The 21886-nt window shown below is 48.2% G+C and overlaps 1 protein-coding gene across 3 annotated transcripts in view; it reads left to right on the top strand.

The window, feature by feature from the left end:
• The window catches only part of DCAF8 (DDB1 and CUL4 associated factor 8), a 470600-nt gene that overhangs the window by 180735 nt on the left and 267979 nt on the right, over positions 1–21886 (top strand). For all 3 annotated transcript variants that reach the window (XM_086947619.1, XM_086947617.1, XM_086947618.1), the window contains one exon: positions 8499–8571. In XM_086947619.1, coding sequence (XP_086803745.1) covers positions 8499–8571 — 73 coding nt within the window. The remainder of the gene's footprint in view (positions 1–8498; positions 8572–21886) is intronic.

The raw sequence follows: 21886 nt of genomic DNA, 5'->3' as shown, positions 1-21886 counted from the left end.
TGTTTTAAGGGTTTTCAATAATTCTTTTCTAATCATTTCCCATACTGATAACGGTTGGAAATTTACTACTGACAGTGGCAGACATAAACCTTCTTCCAGGGTTGGGAAAAAAGTGGTTGGAGGAAAAGTGAACTTGAAAACAATCAGATTTTCACATAAGCAAATCTACACCTGCATATTTGCTCATGCTAAAATGCAGTTCACAAATATTTTCTGGGAGTACTATTTCTTGGCCTACTTCTGTAAATTCTTGTGAATTCATGGAAACTGTACATATGCACTCAATGCAAGGATATATACCATGGATGCACTTTTGAGACATTCTTTAATAATTGGGCCTCTAATTAGGCCTGGCATTAACCATGACCTTTTGTTTTTTGTTCTGTGTCTCTCTCTATCAGCTGGAGTCCCTGTAAGTGACAGTATTTTGCCTTTTTAGAAGTAGCATATTGGCACACAAAGTAGTTTTGTTCAGTGCCCAGAACCACTGTGGCAATGTTTGCTGAGACCAATTTTTTTTTTGTTTTGCTTTTGCCAATGCTTGTTAGAATGGTGAGGACCCAGTAGCTCCCACACTGTTAAGGTTTTACAAAAACCTTGCCTAAACAAGTCACGCCTTGACAACACCAAAAGGCTGACCACCAATTTCCGACCCACTAGCTTTGCCAGTGCTTGTTTATTTTTGTTTGCCATATTCGTATTCAAACTGGTTACACTGATTTTCCATTCTGAACATTTTTGGGAAATACTAACATACATCAACATGTTACCAAATGATGCTGCAAAGTTACAGGACCTAAAATCTTACAGTAGTTTAGTTAAATGTTTTCTTTTCTTGTTTGCATTTTTTTTTGATTTTGTAAACGTTTTATTTTGAAAGCAAATAATCATCACTCTTGCTTTGGAGCTTCTGCAAATATTTGCATATAATCAGGGAGCATTCTGGGTGCATTATACAGAGCCTCTTGTTACTAAACTTTGAAAATGTGTGTACACTTTTATACTGGAAACACCGTCAGAAGTGCAGGCTGAGCTTAAAACATTTACTTTTAGTGCTCACCCTAAATATAAAGGCTTTGCGTTAATGAACCATATATACAAGTTTGAACAGCATTAACACACATATTACATATAACACACATTTTACCTTAATTGTAGAGAATGCCCTTCCCTGATCCACAATGTGGTACTTTAAACTGGCAGCCAAAGGGTTTGTGCTGCAGGGGGTTGGGCCTACTCTTCCCAAGGACAAACTACACATTAAAACTTTTTGCCCTTGACCCCAAACAATATGTCCCGGGCGTCGGGCTATAGGAATTCCACATCCCTGCCCCCCAGCAAGTGGCCACCGTTTTGTTGACCTGGAGAGTCATGGACAGCGATGTGTCAAATATAACGCCGAGATTTCTGGCCGATTGGGAAGGAGAGGAGCAGGTTCCCAGAGATGGAGGCCACCACTCGCTAGACCAGATGTCTTGGTCTTTGCCAAAGACCAGGATCTCTGTTTTGTCGCCATTTAACTTTAGGGAGTTTTGGATCATCCACTCCGCGACTGTCTGCATACAAGTCCTAAAGTTGACAGCGGATGTAGTAACAGAGTGAGCCAGGGACACCATGATTTGGGTGTCATCGGCGTATGACACAACCTCCATCCCCTGCGATTTTACTAACCTGGCAAGGGGGGGCCACATAGATGTTAAATAGGGTCGGACTCAAGGCCGACCCCTGTGGCACCCCATATTGCACAGATTTAGCAGGGGAGAGGAACTCTCCGAGCATGACTCTCTGCTCTCTTAGATGTAAAAAAGAGTGCAGAAGGTTCAAGGCCGACCCCGCAATCCCTGCCTCCCTCAAACGAGATATTAAATTAGAGGGAGACAGGGTATCAAACGCTGTTGTGAGGTCAAGTAAGACCAACACAGTGGTTTGGCCCAGATCTACCTTCAGGCGGATGTTATTGACCACCATAGTAAGTGCGGATTCAGTACTATGGAACTTTCTGAATCCATGCTGGGAGCTATCTAGGAACCCTGACGAATCCAAGAAAGTAGATAGATGAAAATTCAGATGGGATTCGAGCATTTTTGCTGGGGCAGGTAGCAAAGAGATGGGTCGGAAGTTTTTAAGCTGTTCGGGGTCCAAGGTGTTTTTTTTTAAAAGGGGCTTCACTATTGCTTTTTTCCAAACCGAAGGGAAGGTACCCTGAGCCATGGCACCATTCATCAATTCGAGAAGAGGCGGCAGAAGAGTGATTCCTTCAGAATCTTCAGTGGACAAGGGTCCAAAGGGGAAGCCGACTTTGTCCTGTCTAACAGGCGATCAAGCCCATCAAGGGAGAGCGAGGGAAAATGAGTAAGGGTCTTGGTGGGGTCTCTCGACCAAGACTCTAAATTGGCTAGAGTTAAGGAGGAAAGATCCCCCAAAGTGTTCCTCTGAGTTTCCAGAGCGAGATATATATCCTCGATTTTTTTATGGAAGAACTCTGAGATATTGTTGCACAACTCCTGTGAGCCCACAACTGGATCAGGCACTTGAAGGGAACATAGAGAGTCCACAATCTTAAAGAGTTCCCTGGACGAAGTGAGGGATGTGGTGAGATTAAAGAAAAACTCCTGTTTTTCTTTAATTACTCTAGCCTTATATTCTCGTAAAAGGCGTTTGTGTGCCTCTCTTTCAATAGGATCCCAGGCTTTCCTCCATCTTCTCTTCTATCTACGGCAACTCTGTCTCAGAAGTCTTAACAGCTCAGTGAACCAGGGGGCTGAAGGTTTACGCCATGCCGAATATCGAAGAGATGCGAGGGCTAGCTCATCAATAGCTTTAGTGATGGAGTTAGCAAGCTCTTGGGCCGCCTCACCAGCTTCTCTCGAAGAGGAGTGCCCACTAGCTCTTATATAAGGAGCAAGGGCTTCGTTCGTAATATTCCTATAGCTCCTTTTGGGACCTCTATTGGTAGCACCCGGAAAGGACATCTCTGCCGTGGAGGATGCTAATTCAAGAGGCACTGCCAGATGGTCTGACCAGACTAAAGGCACCGGAGGACCAACTGAAAGTCTAAGGTCATTGGTAAACACCCCGTCTAAAGTGTGGCCCGCCCGATGGGTTGGGCTATGTACCAGTTGAGTAAACTCACATGCTCCCAGTGAGTCCACCAGCAAGGCAGTGTCATTGGCCCCCAAATCATCTAAATGGAAATTCAGATCCCCTAGAATGGTGAGGTGGGGTTTACCAAAATAGGGTTCCAGAATTCTCAGGAGCTCACCGCTAAAACTGGCTCTAGGGCCAAGTGGTCTATAGATGAGGATACCGGTGAAAGAAACCGAGGGAGAACACAGAATAGAGAAGTATAGTGCCTCAAAAGGGTCTGAGGCCTCAGACAGAGGTTTTATAGTACAGGACAGAGAGGCTTTGCAAAGAATGGCCAGCCCCCCCTCTACGTCTGATTCTATCCTGTCTATGCAATTTAAAGCCATCAGGAATCGCCAACAGTAAGTCATGACCTGACGAGTCACAAACACCCTCTCGGGTTGTCTTTCGGTCACGAACTCGTGAAAGGCTATATTATTTTTAATATGAGACCTAGCGTTGACCAGAAAGCCCTTTCTAGGTAGAATGGCTCTCTGTGATACCGACCAGGTCTGAGATCTACTATTAGAGGCAACGGGGGGCAAAGGGATCGACTTGCAGGTGTAACAGAGGGAGGAGAAGTGTAGACACATGTCGCCTGTGGGGTAGGAGGAGAGTCTCCTGCGTCCAGCCCGTCCTCAGCGCGGACGGGCGCAGACGGGCTGAACTCGGGCGTAACTCAGGCAGAAATCCGGTGTCCTCGCTGCGCGTAACCGCTGCGCGTCAGCATGACCTCCTTTTGAAGATGTTTAGCGTCCTTATGATGACTAGAGCGTCTGAGCGCCCAAATGGCGCTGGCAGGTGTCCCTGGGTACACCTAATATGGTCGCCACAAAATCCAACACGAACCGGGAAGAGGGCCCGCCCAACAGCGGTGGGTTTCAAATTATTATGGTGCAAGTGGGGGGCTGGAGGCTAAAAACAGGGGATACTAGACAAATAGAGTATTTAACGAAGATACAAAACGAGGTACTTTAAAATATCAAGGATAACCGCTATTCCATCAAAATCAATAGGCAGCGCGCGGGTAACGCTCTGGGTGAGCTAGCAAGACTGAGCGACTGATTTACCCTCCTTTTCAAGACGTCTAGCGTCCTTATGACGACTAGAGCGTCAGAGCTCCCAAACGGCGCCGGCAGGCGTCCCTGAGTACACTCAATATGGCCGCCACAAAATCCAACACGAACCGGGAAGATGGCCAGCCCAACAGCGGTGGGTTTCAAATTATTATGGTGCAAGTGGGGGGCTGGAGGCTAAAAACAGGGGATACTAAACAAATAGAGTATTTAACGAAGATAACATGAGCAGTGTTTGCCCAACCCAAGCTTTAAATCATCGACTTTGTTAGGCAGAGTAATGTATAAAATGTCAAAATGTGTTATCAGAAGACCACCATCGATCATCCAGTTGTGGTCTTTTTAAACCATACTGTTTACTTTTATTAAGGATATAAGCAATGGAAATTGAAACGGTTCCCTTCAGGGCCCTGTAGTCATGTCCTTAACTTTTCAGGTAAAACCCCTTGCTGATTTGTTATTTCTGCTTACATTTCACATGCTTTACTTAACCTTGCACTCCCTATGAATGTTTGTGACTCTGTCACTGAGGTCACATGAACCTTGAGCAGGTTAGGGCGGTGCTAACAGTGTGACTGCACTGGGTACCTATTTCGGATGGGTGCGGAGTGTTTGCAAGTATAATATGGTTTTAAAAAACCTTGCTGCATCCTTCCTGACCTCCAGCAACTTTCAGCAACAATAAGCGTGTCATGATAGCTTTGGTGGTTAATGTTCTTCCAAGAGAGAGATCAGAGTTTTGTCTAGTGGAAGGGTTGACTCCTGGAAAGGTGGCACAGAGGGTTAAGGTGCCTGCTGCAAAGAACATGTACCATGCAGATCACAAAGTGCACATAATGTTAACTAGGTTAATAGGTTACTGCTTGTGTCGGAGAGATCCTTTTATTACCTGCAGTGTATAAGTTATAATCCTAACATAGAACAGTGAGCTATTAAACTATACTGCCTACTAGTATGATTGCCATGTGGCTTCTACACCTTGTAGTCCTGTCTTATGTAACATTTCCTATACAGCGATTTACACACATATAAATGATTGTCTCTGTGTAGTGTCCGAGGCGTAGGCGATCTTTGGGGGCACCAGCAAACATTGTTGCACAGGGCGCCACCAGCACAAAAGACGGCCCTGCCATCGAGGCCAGTCTACCTCACCCATTGGCACCTCCATTTGCCTTGTTTCAGCAGTAGTAGCTGCAACTCACCAAGGATAGGTAATGCAGGATTTGCACACACACCAAACTAATTTTGCAAACTTCACACTCTCTGCTTCATGCACAAGCACTTTTAACATGTGCTACCTGCTCTGGAGGCACTGGATTATGCAGCAATGGAGGACAAATGATGTCGCAGTGTTGACTAAATTATGCAACAAAAAAAATGCTGCAGCGTAATGATATATATTTTCTTATACTTTATTATTTGGACATTTTTACACATGTTAAGTCTCTGCAAAGAATCTGCCTCATTAGTATCAGTATAACACACAAATGCAGCAGTGAGAAAGGTGATCAGTCAACCTTTGCAAAAGGCTGTCCACTTTTCAGCAATTCAAGTCACGTTTTTAGAAACTTTTTATCCGTTTGAGCTACAAAAATGATTAGTTACAACTGCAAGATTATGCAGTGGATTATGTAATATGGGACAAATATGGCAGAGCCATAATTATATAGAAAACATTTAAAAACTAGGATATTTTGCCATTCATGTTTGAACTGCTCTTGTGGAAGAAGGGAGAAGTGCTAATGAGAGAAACTGCATGGCTTGGAGACAAATGGCTTGTGATTCCACTTTTAAGCGTATTTGGGACATTGTGTGATTGGAAATATATTCCACTTTGTGAATGTATTTAAATGCCAATAACTCCCATTAAACCTTAATAATCAAGTGTATCCATTGGTTGAATTAAATAACACAATAAGCTGTAACTGGTCTGTGAAATGCCAAACAAATACAAAAAATTAGGATGTTTGGCACATTCTGGTAACACCTCTGACTCCGCCCACTGATCCGATCCTTGGGTTATCCCCGCCCTCTGAGTCTCCGCCCACAGTTCCCCTACTTTTTTTCCCCCACTACGACCACTGGGATACAATCATGGACTTGAAACGGTGCAGCAAGGAGATGTATATCTACTCTGTGTGGTGAGGAATTGAAAACTCTGGAAGTTTAACTCTTCATCACCCTGGGATTACGCTCTCTTGCGTGCATTCCGTCTCTTTCGTTTTCCTCTCTCTCTCTCTCTCTCTCTCTCTCTCTCTCTCTCTCTCTCTCTCTCTCTCTCTCTCTCTCTCTCTCTCTCTCTCTCTCTCTCTCTCTCTCTCTCTCTCTCTCTCTCTCTCTCTCTCTCTCTCTCTCTCTCTCTCTCTCTCCCTCTCCCCTTCCTTCACTGCCTCTCTCCCTCACTCTAGTCCTCTCCTCTTTCCCATGTTCTCATCGTTTCTTTATCTCACACTTTCTCTCTCCTCTGTATCCTCTCCCTGTGTCTCTTTTTTGCTCTCTGTGGCATTCTCTGTCTAAAGCACACACACTCTCCTTTCTCCGTTTATCTGTTTTCTCCGCCCACCCCGAAACTCTTGCCTTTTCTTCCCTATCAAGTACTGTTTGAACGACGCAAGAAAAATATGATATCTTTATTTAAAGTGTTAAGAATATCGTAACTTTTACATCCAGAAAGTCAGAGTAGAAATATTTTTTCCTTTAAGGGCAATAAAAAGTTTTATTTAAATCTATATCCCTAGAAAACATTATAATTTCTAATATTGAAAAGTTTTTTCTCCTAATGGAAATTAAATGTTAATGTTTCTGATCAAAGCATGTATTTTCAACATATGCTTTTTAATCGATGTGTGTAATTTTTAGCTCCATTTACCTTCAGAGCTGTGTGGGTGCAATACAGATTCCATATGGTTTTCTCATCCATTTCTGGCAGCCTGCTGTAAATTGTGTAGACAACTTCTCTCCAAATGGAGCTAATCACACGGTACACCGACCCTTATTCCTTACAAACTTGCCACAGACAGTCTCAAAGCTCTCCCTGCAATGCCCCTTGACTGGTCTTGATGTTCTGCTCGCTCGGTAAAAAGACAACGATTCAAACAGCTAAACATGCCAAGGCTGACTCGGGAACTACGGGGCATGTGTTTGCCAAGGACAACTGTCTGGCTCCTCAGGAGAGGAGCAGTAACTCATTCGCCTGGCCAGTTTTGCAGGATTTTCTTGTCTGATTGGCACTTATTAGTGCCGCCTGTTGGGTACTGCTTTGAGAGAATTTCTTAAGATTAGGTGTCTGGGGAAGAAGTATCCCCTGTGTCCGATAACACTTTTTATGGTATATAATCTATCTTCTGCAGATTCTTCGCCCCTCCTCCTTCTCTCCTTTTGAGGTTGGGCCATTACTATAAAGGTTCCATTGTCAATCAATCAATTTAAGCTTATAAAGCGCCTGGTTGCACAAACCTGTGCGTCCCTGTGTTGGGATTGTAGGTTCGGGTTGATACTTACATCTGTCTAGTTTCCCCCTCCTTAGGCTTTGGTTTGCTGCCAGGAAAAACAGGCATTGGCATAGTCAATAGGTCTCGCCTTTGGGACCTTATAAGTGTTTAGCCATGCAGCAGTTGATGTTGATGCACCAAGGATATTGTGCTGCATAACTAAATACTTATAAGGTCCCAAAAGCGAGACCTATTGGCTGTGCCAATGCTTGTTTTTTAAACATTTGTCGACTTTTTTGAGTCTTCGACACCTAGTGCAGGAAGGATGTCCCATTGTTGGACCAGCTTCAAGCCCTGCGAGGCCCGTCACAAACTGATGTCTGTGATGGACCCGCACCTCTGGCGCCTAGAGTGCGACCACAACCTGAAGTTGTGCTCTGACTGCTGGGCCATGAATCCAAAGTCTTTGCGTGAGTGGTCCTGAATGCTCTTGGAGGCCTGGCAGTCGGCACTGCATCGTTGCCGGTCTAGCTCGAGAGGAAGGTCTTGAGACTGGTCGCGGAGCCCTCACACCTCGTCGCTCTCAAAGTCCTCCAAGTCTTCGGGTACGTTTTGAGGTTTCTGTGTACACATTTCTAAATAAACTTATTTTATATACCGAAAAGCAAAACAAATGTAATGGAAAGCAAGATGGCATGGTGATTTCTTTTTTCTTGCCTGAGTGACTGAAATCACCAAATAAAGTTAGAAAGAAATGGCGATATCTAGTCTTGCTGCTTTGAAATGCAAGTGTTTTTTGACTTGGTGTTTTATCTAAAGAAGCCTCATACCGTCTGTTAAATATGTCTTGTTTTCACTTATAAAGGATATACGATCAGCGGAAAATTGATGAGAATGAAAACAATGGAGTCCTCAAAAAGTTCTGCCCTCAGCACCTGGTAAGGATTTCTCAAATTTGCACTAATGTAAGGCCAGCATCTATTACGTAAAGTTCAGTGATGCCAGATATTTTCATTCCTTGGTAGCATTCCATAGAACTGAGTGACTTAATTTGAGGGTTTTACCAAAAATACTGTAAATAAAGCCTGCCAAGGAAACGAGCACCATCTTGGGTCCGAGGCATTTTATGAAAGCAGAAAGCGAACTGTATTTTGTGGCACAGAAAGGTACAGTGAATGTGTAATTGAACTTTAGTTGCAGAATACGCTCTAGATACCTGTGGCCTGCTGACAGCCGAACACACAGTGAGCCAAACCAGGTAACGTTTATATAGGGTTTTTGAAGAAAGTGTTTTTTTAAAAAAAAAAACAATTAAAAGAAATCTTCATGAAACAAAAAAAGGTTTGCTTGTAATTTAGGTAATGTTTAACACGGTCCCGCCTATGCATCCAAAAGCATAAGACATCCATTTACTTTTGACGGGCAAAGAGCTGTGGACTTCCTATTGCAAACACATGCATTAACATTCATTTATTTTTCTGCTAAAGTCACATATTCCAAATGATGTCATACTTTCCTGCCAAGTTAAAGAAATTGTTCACTACCTTGTTTTAATATACAGCTTTTAACATGACAGTGGGCCGCAGAAATCTGCATACAGGAAACAGTAGAGAAGATATTAATAACTAAATCTGGGTAGCTAGCATGATTTAATGAATATTGATATGAAATCGATTTTTAAAAACATATTTATTGTGGTTTCATGAGTGCAGAAGTAAACAAAATGATGCAGCATTGCAGTCACAACGTTGGGCTTGCAGTATATCATGCAGATTGATAGTTGAAGTGATAATAAGTATTGACAGACTATAAGGGAACAGAAGGAATAAACCAGAATAGTCAGTGCCCAAGACATATAAAAGGTAATATGCTCAATCACTATAGAAGGAGCCATAAGATAAGGGACTTGGTTGACACATTCTGTGGACATAAAACACCTAACCTGGATCTGTGCTCCATTGGTATTCAAGGTCTTGTTTAGTAGTACAAAAAGCATTGGCAAACCCTCTGGGACTTATCTTTGCCAGTTTATTTTACCTTTTAGTTGAACATCCCTTAAACTGGGCAGCATGGTGAAAAAAGCAAACTAACAATATAAAATTAGGCGCTATGAGAGGAACTTGCATTGTTTTGCATGTTTTTTATTTTATTATATCCTATTTGGATCCGTAAATAAAGTAGTGCAAAAGCTTTTTTTCCCTTTAAGAACGTGTGCTTGGCTAACACAGAATGCTAGGACAGAGGTAAACCACACTGAAGGCTCGAGTGGTGGAGAAGAAAAGCAATGTGCAAGAGAGGAAGGGGAGTGGGGTGACTGTTGCAAGTCAGAAGAAGCAATAGGTGAAACTGCAATGTGAAGCAGGCAGAGAGGTGCACACGAGCGAGAAAGCAACTAGATCGGGAAGTACAGAAGTGCAAGTTCAACATGGAGATGGTTGGATAGAAGCACACAGAGTGTGGTGGGGAGGCAGCTGGAAAACACATGCACTCTCATGGAGTGTGTCGCCGAAAATAAAAAAGTAGTGGCTGAAAAACAAGCAGGGGAAGCATAAAATCTATCAAGTCAAAAGTGATGCTAAAGGGTGTATGCTCCATGGGAGAGACAAACACAAGATTGACAAGCTGGGACACAAATAAGAAACAGGCAAATGAGAAGGACAGGAAAGCCAACCAATGGTAAGTCAAAGGTGGGCTCTAAGTGTCTGTATGTTTTGGTAAGCCTACAATAAATCTTTTGCAACCAGACAGCTCTTTGTCTTGTAGACTCAACCTAAAATGGTGTCCAGATATTTTCACACCTGTTCAGTCAATTGCTCACTAAAAGATATGAGCTTTTCCCTTGCATAGAAGTTCCAAGGTTTGGACCACCAAATGGATATCAAATATCTGGGGTGTAAGGTTCATAACTTCCAGGTGTGTGGAATCTCAAGCCTCTTAGTAAGGAAAATGCTTATGAAGTTGGCCTGCCAAGGTACGGATTGGGAATTTACCTTTCTTTACTAGTTTCCCCAAACAACGAGCCGATTTTGAAAACTTTCATGAAGCCATTAGCTTTGCTTACCTTAAGAAACCAAGGGAGCACCGCAGTCTCTTTTCCCCACATGTTTCCGGGGACCCCCATCTTCCCGGGAATAGAATAAGACCGCAGTCCTGGAGGGTGGGTGCTTCTCCCGCACTTGTGTTCATGTCTGGTGGGGGAGAGTACGTGCAGGACCTGGAGCCTCCAACCCACACCTGCTACAGGTAGACAGGAGAGCAGAGCAAGAAGCTGGCTCCTCTTTGGCACCCAGAAGCAATGCCAGGATCACTGGGAAACGTTGGGCTCCCCGGTTGCCACCAACATGGCCATACTCGGTTGCCAGACTGGGGCTGTGCACCCGAAATAACAATTTTTTTTTTGGTGTTGTGTGGGGGGGGGGAAGGGGAATATACAAGAAAGATGACCGCAATTTAAGTGCATGATATCAGTTATTTTCATGCCGTTTAGTTCAGATCTAGAAAAGAGCTACCCCCAGTCACTTTTTGAGTGCACTTTTTTTGGCCTTCTGCCAAAATAAAAATTGAGACATTGTCTCCTGGTGTGGGAGGGATGTCTGCAAAGTAGGCTGGTTGTAAGCCCTGTGGCGCCCGTCACTGGTACGTGTCGGTGATGGACCCATACCTCTGGAGCCTCGAGCATGACCGTGATGCCAAGATCTGCGTTGATGGCCATGGCATGCACACCAAGGCTTGCCGCTCGACGTGCAATGCCACAACTGTCTCAGTCCCAGTCAAGAGGAAGGTCCCGGGATGAGTTGCTGAGCCACTCCAAAGGCCCAGCCTCTGAATCGTCTGGATGTTCACGTAAGTCCCACAAATGTAAAAAGAACCAGAAGTTGACGAGGTCTTCAACTTCGGCTCGTCCGTTGAAGCCGTCTGACGAGACGAGGGATCAGCATTTGAGGTCTGGCTCTGTGGTTGAACCTGTGCCTGGGTTGTCTCCATGCCTGAGTATCCCGGAATCTGGAACGACATCCACACAACTCAGACAGTTTTAGGAGGTTGGCTTGGGAGGGCGCCCCTACTTGTCTTCCACTGGAAGGTTAGCCCTTGGCACCAGTCTGACCTCTTGGATACATGAATGGATCTGGACCTGCGCATATTTGGCCACCTCGACCCTCACTGGCGCCTGCTCTACAGCCGATGTCCCTGGCGCCGCCGGCCCCATTCTCATTCCCAATTCCGAAATAGAGCAGGGTGGGCATCATCCGACTCTGGCGCCAGCTGGGGCCATGCCATCTAGGCCAGAGCCCATACCCTATTCCAGAGGTCGTCAAACTTTTTTGCATTGAGCCCTCGTACGCAAGGATGGCCCAACTCCAAAACTTTATGAGAAGGATTGGGGAAGTGGTAGAGACTGGGCTGCACACAGGGGGAAAGACTTATTAGATCATTTCAGTGGTACGTGTTCTGTACCTCCTAGTCCATACTGAATGTGAGACATAAAACAGCAAATACATCGAACAAAACCAGTAATTGTCTTAAACATACTGCTCCCCATAATTGGGGTGTTATGAGTCTCTCAGACTCTTGGGCCCCATTGCAACTGCATCTGCTGCACCAATGATAACTGAGGCCCTTAGAAGCAGCCTATCACCTCTGTCGCTTTCACATCTTCCCCACATTACCTGACCATCATGCCAACCTGCAAAAAGCACTCTGTCCCTTTCAAGAAAAGAAGAAGCTCCCACGTGACATCCGTCTTTTTTCTGCAAGGGTGCCATAATGCTACATATGAAAATAAGTCACTGTGACCCCTTTTTAGGTTTTGACTGGCGATGCGTACGAAGTACGCATGCGCCAAAAAACCTTTTGATGTGTGTGTGTGGGGTCGGGAATACGCCCCCTCCTCCCATTGGCTAGCTCCATAAATGGAGGCTAGCCATTGGGAGAGGGCTCCGTCCGTCAATCTCGGACCAGATTCGGGGGCGTTCCCGAGAATTTTTGGCTTTTGGCTACGTCAGCCGAAAGCCTCTTCTCGGGAACGCCCCCGAATCTGGTCCGGCATTGAGCCGGCACCCGCCTTCCTGCTTGCGTGAGTGCTTTTTTTTTTGCCTTATGTCCGTGCGTGTCTGTTCCCGCTCCCCCCCCCTCCGCTGTCAGTGTGTCCATGTGTGTCTGTTCCCGCTCCCCCCCTCCGCTGTCAGTGTGTCCGTGTGTGTCTGTTCCCGCCCCCCCCTCCGCTGTCAGTGTGTCCGTGTGTGTCTGTTCCCGCTCCCCCCCCCTCTCCGCTGTCAGTGTGTCCGTGTGTGTCTGTTCCCGCTCCCCCCCCCTCCGCTGTCAGTGTGCAGTTGTCATTAACGTTTGCCCCACACTCAATCAAACCAGCCAACTAGAGTGAAAGGTACCCACCATCGAAAAGATGAGACAACAAAAAGCAGCTTGTAGCATTTTTTTGATTCCGCTCTATACATACCCATACTCTGGAGCCCCTGTTCTCATTCCAAACCACAGAGGAGCGCCAATCATTTCTTCCACAAATGCGTAAGAACAAATGTGTAGGTTACTCTTCCACCAGACAGAACTGTGAATGCGCATACGTGACGCACGCCATTGTTTCTCCTCAGCCCGCTCCGACGAAGGATAACTTCGCATCTCTAGACAAGACAATCAACTCTGTAGCGTGGCGTGACAAACCACGTACATAAATAAACTGAATAAATGCCTTGTCGACTGTTTTTTTTTTCACTCTACGGGACATACGTTTTAAAACTGTCGACGTTTCCTTTATAAATATGACTTCGTGCAATGCAAGGAGACTAGAACGCTGTTTGGCCGCTTCCTGCAATCAATAGCCCGCCACATCTTTCATCGCTGCGGTATTAATTTGCCCTTATTTATTTCGCTCGGCAGTAGACGGGCCGCGTCTTCCTGTTCATGACAAACCTTTCATTCAGAGTGAAGCATGGCGGCAGGCCGAGCGGAGGGGTTAGTAACGTTTGCGTGTTTACTACGTGCAAGATGGATGACCCGCTCAGGCATTTACATCCTCCTGCATTTTTATGACAGCACAAGGAAAGCCATGTGATGTATGAGCCGGGAGGAGAATAAGGGGTTTCTGTGTCTAACAGCTGTTCGCGGGAATTTCAGCAATGTTTTAAGAGCTGTCACCATTTACCACTCACCCCTGCTCTCTGCTATTTACCATCCGGCCTCATTAATTTCGTTTTTTTTCCCCTGCGTATTTGCACAAAGCAAAACAACTCTGTTCTCAGAAAATAAGGTATTGTCCCAGGGAGAATGCTGACGTCTCCTTTCCAAGGGTGAACTATGTGTTTCAATTGCTTGTTGGTTTTATTTTGGAATTTGTTTTTTTTATGCTTGTGGGAAGAGTCCCATTTGGCCGAGTGGACTTTATAAGGGGCAGGTTTGTGCCACATGTGCGGCTAAGCATTACTTTCTATATTACAAATGTACACCGGCGTCCTCTGGGGGGAGCCTCTTGTGCACGTCAGCCAGAAGTGAGCTCCGCTCCGAGGCGGCCCGGGTGTTTGGGACGCCGCAGTCCGAGTCTGAATGTAGGCTGGCGAGGGAGGAGTTTGTCCGGGAGGGACCCACGGAGGGTGCCCTGCCAGCAGGTGAGAGCCGAGGGAGGGGCACCGAGCCGCAGCCAGCGTCGTCCCAAGCAGGAGCCACAGAAACCACATGAGCTAACCGGAGGAACAAACACCCGCCCACCTGTGCCAGCAGCACCCGCCCTGTGCCCACCGGTGCCAGCAGCACCCAGGAGCAACAGCCGCGCTGTGCCCACCGCTGCCAGCCCCGGGAGCGGCAGCCCTCTCTGCCCTACCTGGACGCCCTGGGCTGCCCGATGCCCCCTCTTGCCCCTGACAGGTGAGGCTGTGCGCAGCCCCTGGAGCGGATGCCCGGCTCCAGCCATGCGTCAGGGGGGCTGACCTCTGACCCTGCCCATGGGGCGAGCCCTCGGCGCCCTCCTGACCCTGCTCTGCCTCAGCCTCGGAGGAGCCCACGCCTTGGAGTACATCACCGACGCCCCCGACTGACGGCCAACTTCGTAAGAACCCTTTGCACTTTTACGAGCGTGTGTGTCCTGGTGAGCGGGTGTCTGTCACTGCACCGAGAGTGTGTGTCCTGGTGAGCGGGTGTCTGTCACTGCACCGAGAGTGTGTGTCCTGGTGAGCGGGTGTGTGTCACTGCACTGAGAGTGTGTGCCCTGGTGAGTGGGTGTGTGTCACTGCACCGAGGGCATGCGTGTCCTGCTGAGAGGGGGTGTATGTCACTGCACCCAGAGTGTGTGTGTGTCCTGGTGAGCGGGTGTGTGTCACTGCACCGAGAGTGTGTCCTGATGAGCGGGTGTGTGTCACTGCACCAACAGTGTGTTTGTGTGTGTGTCCTGGTGAGCGGGTGAGTGCGTGCCTATCCTGCAGTGAATGTGTGTCTATTCTGCAGTGAGGGTGTGTATATCCTGCAGTGAGTGTGTGCCTATCCTGCAGTGAGTGTGTGCCTATCCTGCAGAGAGTGTGTGCCTGTCCTGCAGTGAGGGTGTGTCTGTCTTGCAGTGAGTGTGTGTCTGTCCTGCAGTGAGTGTGTGTCTATCCTGCAGTGAGTGTGCATCTATCCTGCAGTGAGTGTGCATCTATCCTGCAGTGAGTGTGTGTCTATCCTGTAGTGAGTGTGCGTCCCTGTGGTGAGCCTGTGTCTCAGTGAGGTGTCTCACGGGGTCTGTGCACAAGACCACCTCTGCTATCTTTTAATGTCCGTGACGTTGTCCCCTTCGTATGGTGCCTGTACATTTACAGTTTCAAGATTGTTACAGTGCCTGTGGCAGTGTTACTGTGCACAATTGGTATTGTGTCAGTAACTGTCACTGTGAAGCATTGTTAGACCTGGACGCCCTGGGCTGCCCGATGCCCCCTCTTGCCCCTGACAGGTGAGGCTGTGCGCAGCCCCTGGAGCGGATGCCCGGCTCCAGCCATGCTCCAGGGGGGCTGACCTCTGACCCTGCCCATGGGGCGAGCCCTCGACGCCCTCCTGACCCTGCTCTGCCTCAGCCTCGGAGGAGCCCACGCCTTGGAGTACATCACCGACGCCCCCCGACTGACGGCCAACTTCGTAAGAACCCTTTGCACTTTTACGAGCGTGTGTGTCCTGGTGAGCGGGTGTTCGTCACTGCACCGAGAGTGTGTGCCCTGGTGAGCGGGTGTGTCACTGCACTGAAAGTGTGTGCCCTGGTGAGTGGGTGTGTGTCACTGCACCGAGGGCATGCGTGTCCTGCTGAGTGGGGGTGTATGTCACTGCACCCAGAGTGTGTGTGTGTCCTGGTGAGCGGGTGTGTGTCACTGCACCGACAGTGTGTGTGTGTGTTCTGGTGAGCGGGTGTGTGTCACTGCACCCAGAGTGTGTGTCCTGGTGAGCGGGTGTGTGTCACTGCACTGAGAGTGTGTGCCCTGGTGAGTGGGTGTGTGTCACTGCACCGAGGGCATGCGTGTCCTGCTGAGAGGGGGTGTATGTCACTGCACCCAGAGTGTGTGTCACTGCACCGAGAGTGTGTCCTGGTGAGCGGGTGTGTGTCACTGCACCGACAGTGTGTGTGTGTGTTCTGGTGAGCGGGTGTGTCACTGCACCCAGAGTGTGTGTGTGTGTCCTGGTGAGCGGGTGAGTGCGTGCCTATCCTGCAGTGAATGTGTGTCTATTCTGCAGTGAGGGTGTGTATATCCTGCAGTGAGTGTGTGCCTGTCCTGCAGTGAGTGTGTGCCTGTCCTGCAGTGAGTGTGCGTCTGTCCTGCAGTGAGTGTGCGTCTGTCCTGCAGTGAGTGTGCATCTATCCTGCAGTGAGTGTGCATCTATCCTGCAGTGAGTGTGCATCTATCCTGCAGTGAGTGTGCATCTATCCTGCAGTGAGTGTGCATCTATCCTGCAGTGAGTGTGCGTCTATCCTGCAGTGAGTGTGTGTCTATCCTGTAGTGAGTGTGCGTCCCTGTGGTGAGCCTGTGTCTCAGTGAGGTGTCTCACGGGGTCTGTGCACAAGACCACCTCTGCTATCTCGTAATGTCCGTGACGTTGTCCCCTTCGTATGGTGCCTGTACATTTACAGTTTCAAGATTGTTACAGTGCCTGTGGCAGTGTTACTGTGCACAATTGGTATTGTGTCAGTAACTGTCACTGTGAAGCATTGTTAGATAATTTTATATAACTACGGTTCTACGGTTGTTACTGAGTAAGTGTGTCTGGGTTAAATGTTAATCAGTGACTGTGTTACTAAGATTGTTTTACTGTCTGTGGCAGTGTTACTATGTTCAATTGATACTGTGTCAGTGACTGTGTCCACAGTAGATGGTTACAGAGACAGTGATTGTGTTACTAAGAATGCTACAGTGGCTGTGTGTGTGGGGGGCTTTGTGTGGCTGTGTGTGTGGGGGGCTCTGTGTGGCTGTGTGTGTGGGGGGCTCTGTGTGGGGGGGCTCTGTGTGTGTTTGTGTGTGTCATTTGCGAGAGATAAAGCTAATGGCATTGTAAATGACAATGCCATTTATTTATGTTAAAAAAACATAAATAAAAATAATGTGAAGAGCAATGCCAATAGCTCTAACTTTAACAAAGGCAAAACCATTGCATTGTAAATGCTTGTTAAAGTGAAAGTCATAACTGTAATGCAGTGTGTCCCTTAGAACCCTGAATGGACTGCTGGACCTACTTCACTTATAATAGTTTCTGCCATGCAAAGCGGGCTTTCTCCTCTGCCATTTGGGAAAACAGGGCTCCCAGGCTTGGACTTCATAGCACTATAACTACATATGTCAATATTCCACACTGCACCTACTAGGATACAAATGTCTCCCTCTCCCCCCCCATCAACTGAGATGTCCCATTTGGTACAATAAGATAATTTGCATTTTTTGGGGGAAATTTTGTATAGTGCAAATTTGACCCGAGATATTGCAGCGCTTTAATGACCACAAATTACATTACACAAGGTCACATTTGTTTGTAGGCACCGGAGATTAAGGCATTGTTCTTCTTAGCCTCCTCGTTGACCCTGCCACCACACCCAATGACCCCAGACACCGTATCTATACTTCACACTTTAAGTCTGTTTGTAAATGAAAACGGCCTAGAAATTCACTAAATAAAGACCACACTTCCAGGCCATCTTCATTTACACTTCTTTATTGGGAAATGCAGTCACTTACTCCTAGGGGGGCATGCCCATCAGTTTGAAGATGTGTGCCCTATTCCTTCATGGTAGGACTTTGGGATGAATGTGAGGAGACACTGGTCCCTGAAGAATACCAGCCCCTAGCTCTCAATGAGGACACCTGATGTGAGGATTTGGCGGATGCTAGTGTACTGGACTCCTCCCCAGATACTGATTTGGTCTCTCCTTCTACTGTGGCTACGGAGGAGGGAGGCTCATTTGCCATGGTGGTGAGGAGGGTGGCAGAGGCCCTGGACCCTCAGTTGCCCTTTGTGTCTGTCAAGACAAACAGCTTGATGGAGGTGCTTCAGCCGGGAGTAACCCCTTCCGAACTGCTTCTCCCATTTAATGAAGTCCTCATGGATGTCCTACTTGGGGCCTGATCCAAGCCCTGCACCTGGGCTCCTGTGAATAGGACAATTCCTGGTATGGTCACTAAGCCAGATATTGGGCCAGACACCCCCCTCCCCCAGCAGCTTCCAAGCCTCTTTAGTTTGACCTCTAACCATCATGGATATCATTCAACCAGGGCAGTAAAAACATTGATATAAATCATAGAGGGGGGAACAAAAGGAAGGGAGACCACTACAAGGAAGGTAGAGTGAAAAGGTTATTTGTAAGTAGTTGTAGCAGCACTACAGTACAATTAATTTACAATGACCGTAACACACACAGTGAGCACTGAGCGTGCTAGTGATAGTGAGCGGCGCAGTGACACAAGTGTGAAGCGAACAGCGTGAACGGCGGCAAATGGTGAAAGGAATAATAATGTGGTCAAATATACAAAGAATTGCGTACAATGTTGGTGTTTTAGGATTCAGGGTAAATACATTGACCACAACAGCGCTCAAGTTCTATGCTGAGAAGTCGACGATGTTTCAATCTGATCACCTGCACCACCTGAGGTCAATAATATCCTGCTGAGTTCTCCAAATTATCCGTGGCTACTCCCTCCTCTTTGTGACTACTCACTTGCAACAGACTGACGGAGGACCAAATCTCCCTTCTCTGTCAGGAAGTGGCGTTTTTCTTGGCCAAGGGATCCATAGATAGGGAGCTGCATCAGAAGTAGGTTGTTGTTGCTATTCCCGCTACTTTCTGGTGCCCTAGAAGGAGAGAGGCCTTAGTCCTATCCTCGACCTGCAGTCTCTCATTTTCTTCCTGAAAAGGAGAAATTCAGAATGCTCACGCTCCCTAAAGTCCTATCTGCCCTCGACCCAGGAGACTGAATGGTAGAGTTGGACTTGCAGGATGCATACTTCCACATTCTGTAGTAGGGGGATCTCTGTGTATAGTCATAATCTAGTGAATAGTCCTGCCCATGTGCGTGGACCCCAGCAATCAAAAATAATCTCTTAAGTCGTCAAATCATGCAGAAACTGCAAAGACACTTAAGAGAGAATTCAAAGACAAATAATGCAGCCTATATCCACAGGCTACACTGTCCAGTACTTCAACTAGAAATTCCACCAAACAAAACTACACACAACACAGCCTGCCCAGTTTCTTCCATAGAGAAACTTGCCTCTACCAGTAAAAAAACTTTGGAATGATAGAGAGGAAGGCATGGACAGACAAGCCCCATAGGCTGCCATTATGTGGCTTAAATAGGATACTGTGCCTTTAAGAGAACTTTCCAGAACTTTGTCACAGTATCCCAGAATGCACAGCAGGTTCCTTTTACTTTCAGTTCTTTTTTCCGGCTCCTGCTAACAGGACCCTGGCATTGAGCTCTCCCTTTTTTCAAGGGTTTATATTGGATTTAAGTTCACTTTTTGATAAAAGTGTTTGCAGCAGATATTCTTGGTGTTTCCCTTCTCTCCTGTGTGTTTGTCAGGCTTTTTAGGGCTCTAAAATGCCTGTTCTTTTCGGCAAATGCCCAGCACGTGGAAGGAAGAAGGCCAAGACTGATCCGCACGACGTCTGCGTTATTTGTCTCCCTTAAGCACATGTCCCTGAAGACTGTGACATCTGCCAGAACCTCTCAGCAAGGACCCTGAGGGAAAGGCTGAAGATTAGGCTCCAAGGCCTGGAAGAGAGACGGCTGCAGGTGGGTCTGGGCAGGCTGGGAAGGCTCCCTCTGCCTCTGCTGAAGCCTCTGGTGGGCTCCCCAGAGGCAGGAAGACCAGCAAACGGTCCCGGTCTCCGTCGGCGTCCATGACAACGACGACGTCGAGAGGGATGACGGCTGTGTGTTCCCCTTCTCCCCGGCGCTCCGGGTCGAGAGACGGCGTGAAGATTCAACGTCGAGGAGCCTGGTTAGCTATCGACGTCGAAGGAGAAGCCACAGGCGTCGGCGCTGGTCGTCGAGGCGATAGCGCCGATCGCCGTCGAGGGGATCCTCGGCGTCGAGGACCTTGAGGAAGAGGACGGCGTCGAGGAGGAGTCGACGCTCGTCGTCGAGAATGGAACGGTCGGCGTCGCGGAGGCGGCGTTCAGCATCAAGGAAGGAGAGTTCGACGTTGCGGAGGCGACGTTCGACGCCTGAGTCGCGGAGGCGACATCCGACACCGGAAAAACGACGTTCGGAGTCGAGGAGAAAGAGGTCAACGTCGAGGAGTCGTTCTCACTCCCCGAAACGGCGCAGAAGGAGTTCTGGCGCCAGAAGTCACACTGAGTCTGGTGGAGGGCGCCGGAGGTGGCTATCACATACTGGAGGGGCTGGTTCGCAGTCCCCTCCCCCGAAGAAGTCACCAGGCTCGGTGTACTCGGTGGTATATACACCACCTCGGCCGAAGACGCCTCCTTCCCCTATACCAAAGGAGAATCCTCCCGTCAACCCCCCTCTACCACCACTTCTTCCCTCAGGATAGCCTCCACCACCGCTCCCTCCGCATGGGCCTGCCCCTCGGCCGGAGATACCCCCTGTCCCTCCGCCGAGATCGGTGTCACTACCTCCTCTTCCTACACCACCTAAGGGGACTCCTAAACCACGACTCCAGGATAAGCCACGGAAGACGCCTCCACGGAAATTTGCGGAGCGCCCCCGGACCTGGAGGTCACGATCTCGCTCCCGGAGGAGGGAGCGATCGCGCAACAGGTCGTCCACGCGGTCGAGACACCGCCATAGGAGGCACAGATCTCGCTCTCACACGAGGTCCTCAGGGACCAGGGACTACTCTCCGACTTTGTCGGGATCGCCGGACACAAGGGTGTCGCCGGTTGATGACCTGGTGGCGTTCCATGATGTCCTATTGAGAGGCGCTGCCAAATTGGGCAGATCCTTGACGGTGCCCACGCCTAAGACGTCAGTCATTTTCGAGACACTGCACCAGAAACACCTGTCTCGTCCACTACTACCTCTTGTGCCGGGCCTGGAGGAACCGGCCATGGACCTTTTCCTCACACCTGCGGTGACTAAGGCGGCCCCATCGAGATTGCAGAAAAAATACCGGGCTTCTGATTCGGACCCGGCTTTTCTAAGGGTGGAACCGCCTCCGGATTCTGTGATAGTGACGGTCGCCCGCAAACAGCATGCCACCACCCCGTCATCCACAGTCCCCCCCAGACAGAGTCTAGATGGATGGATTCAGCTGGAAGGAAAGTATGTGAAACATCGGCGACCTCTATGAAGGCTGCGAGTGCCACGGCTTTGTTGGGACGCTACGACCGCGCCCTCTGGGACTCCCTCCAGCAGTTTGCGGAACACTTGCCTCGCGAGAACCGGGAAGATTTCCAGGAAGTGCTAAACAAAGGGATGCTGGTAGCGAATCAAATTATCAGCGCTGCAGCAGATTCATCCCTCTTGGTGGCACATGGCTTTTGCCATGGGATTAACCAGCGACGACACGCCTGGCTCCACCTTACGTCACTGAAACAAGACGCACAGCAAAGGGTGGCCAATCTTCCATTCTCTGGCGAAACCCTATTTGGGTAGCATGCGGATGACGAAATGGCCCGCATGAAGGCTGAGGCCGAAACACTCACGGCTGTGGGTCTAGAGAAGCCCAAAGAAGCGAAGAAATCGTACCGCCCATTCCAACGGCGGTCGGTGGGCAGGGCAGAGACCGTGGCCAAGCTTCGGGACAGTCGCAGCAACAACAACAGTTCCGTAAGCC

This window comes from Lissotriton vulgaris, chromosome 12, assembly GCF_964263255.1.
Source record: "Lissotriton vulgaris chromosome 12, aLisVul1.2, whole genome shotgun sequence".
Taxonomy (NCBI): domain Eukaryota; kingdom Metazoa; phylum Chordata; class Amphibia; order Caudata; family Salamandridae; genus Lissotriton; species Lissotriton vulgaris.
The sequence above is the reverse complement of the archived record's forward strand: the minus strand, read 5'-3'. Positions and strand labels throughout refer to the sequence as shown.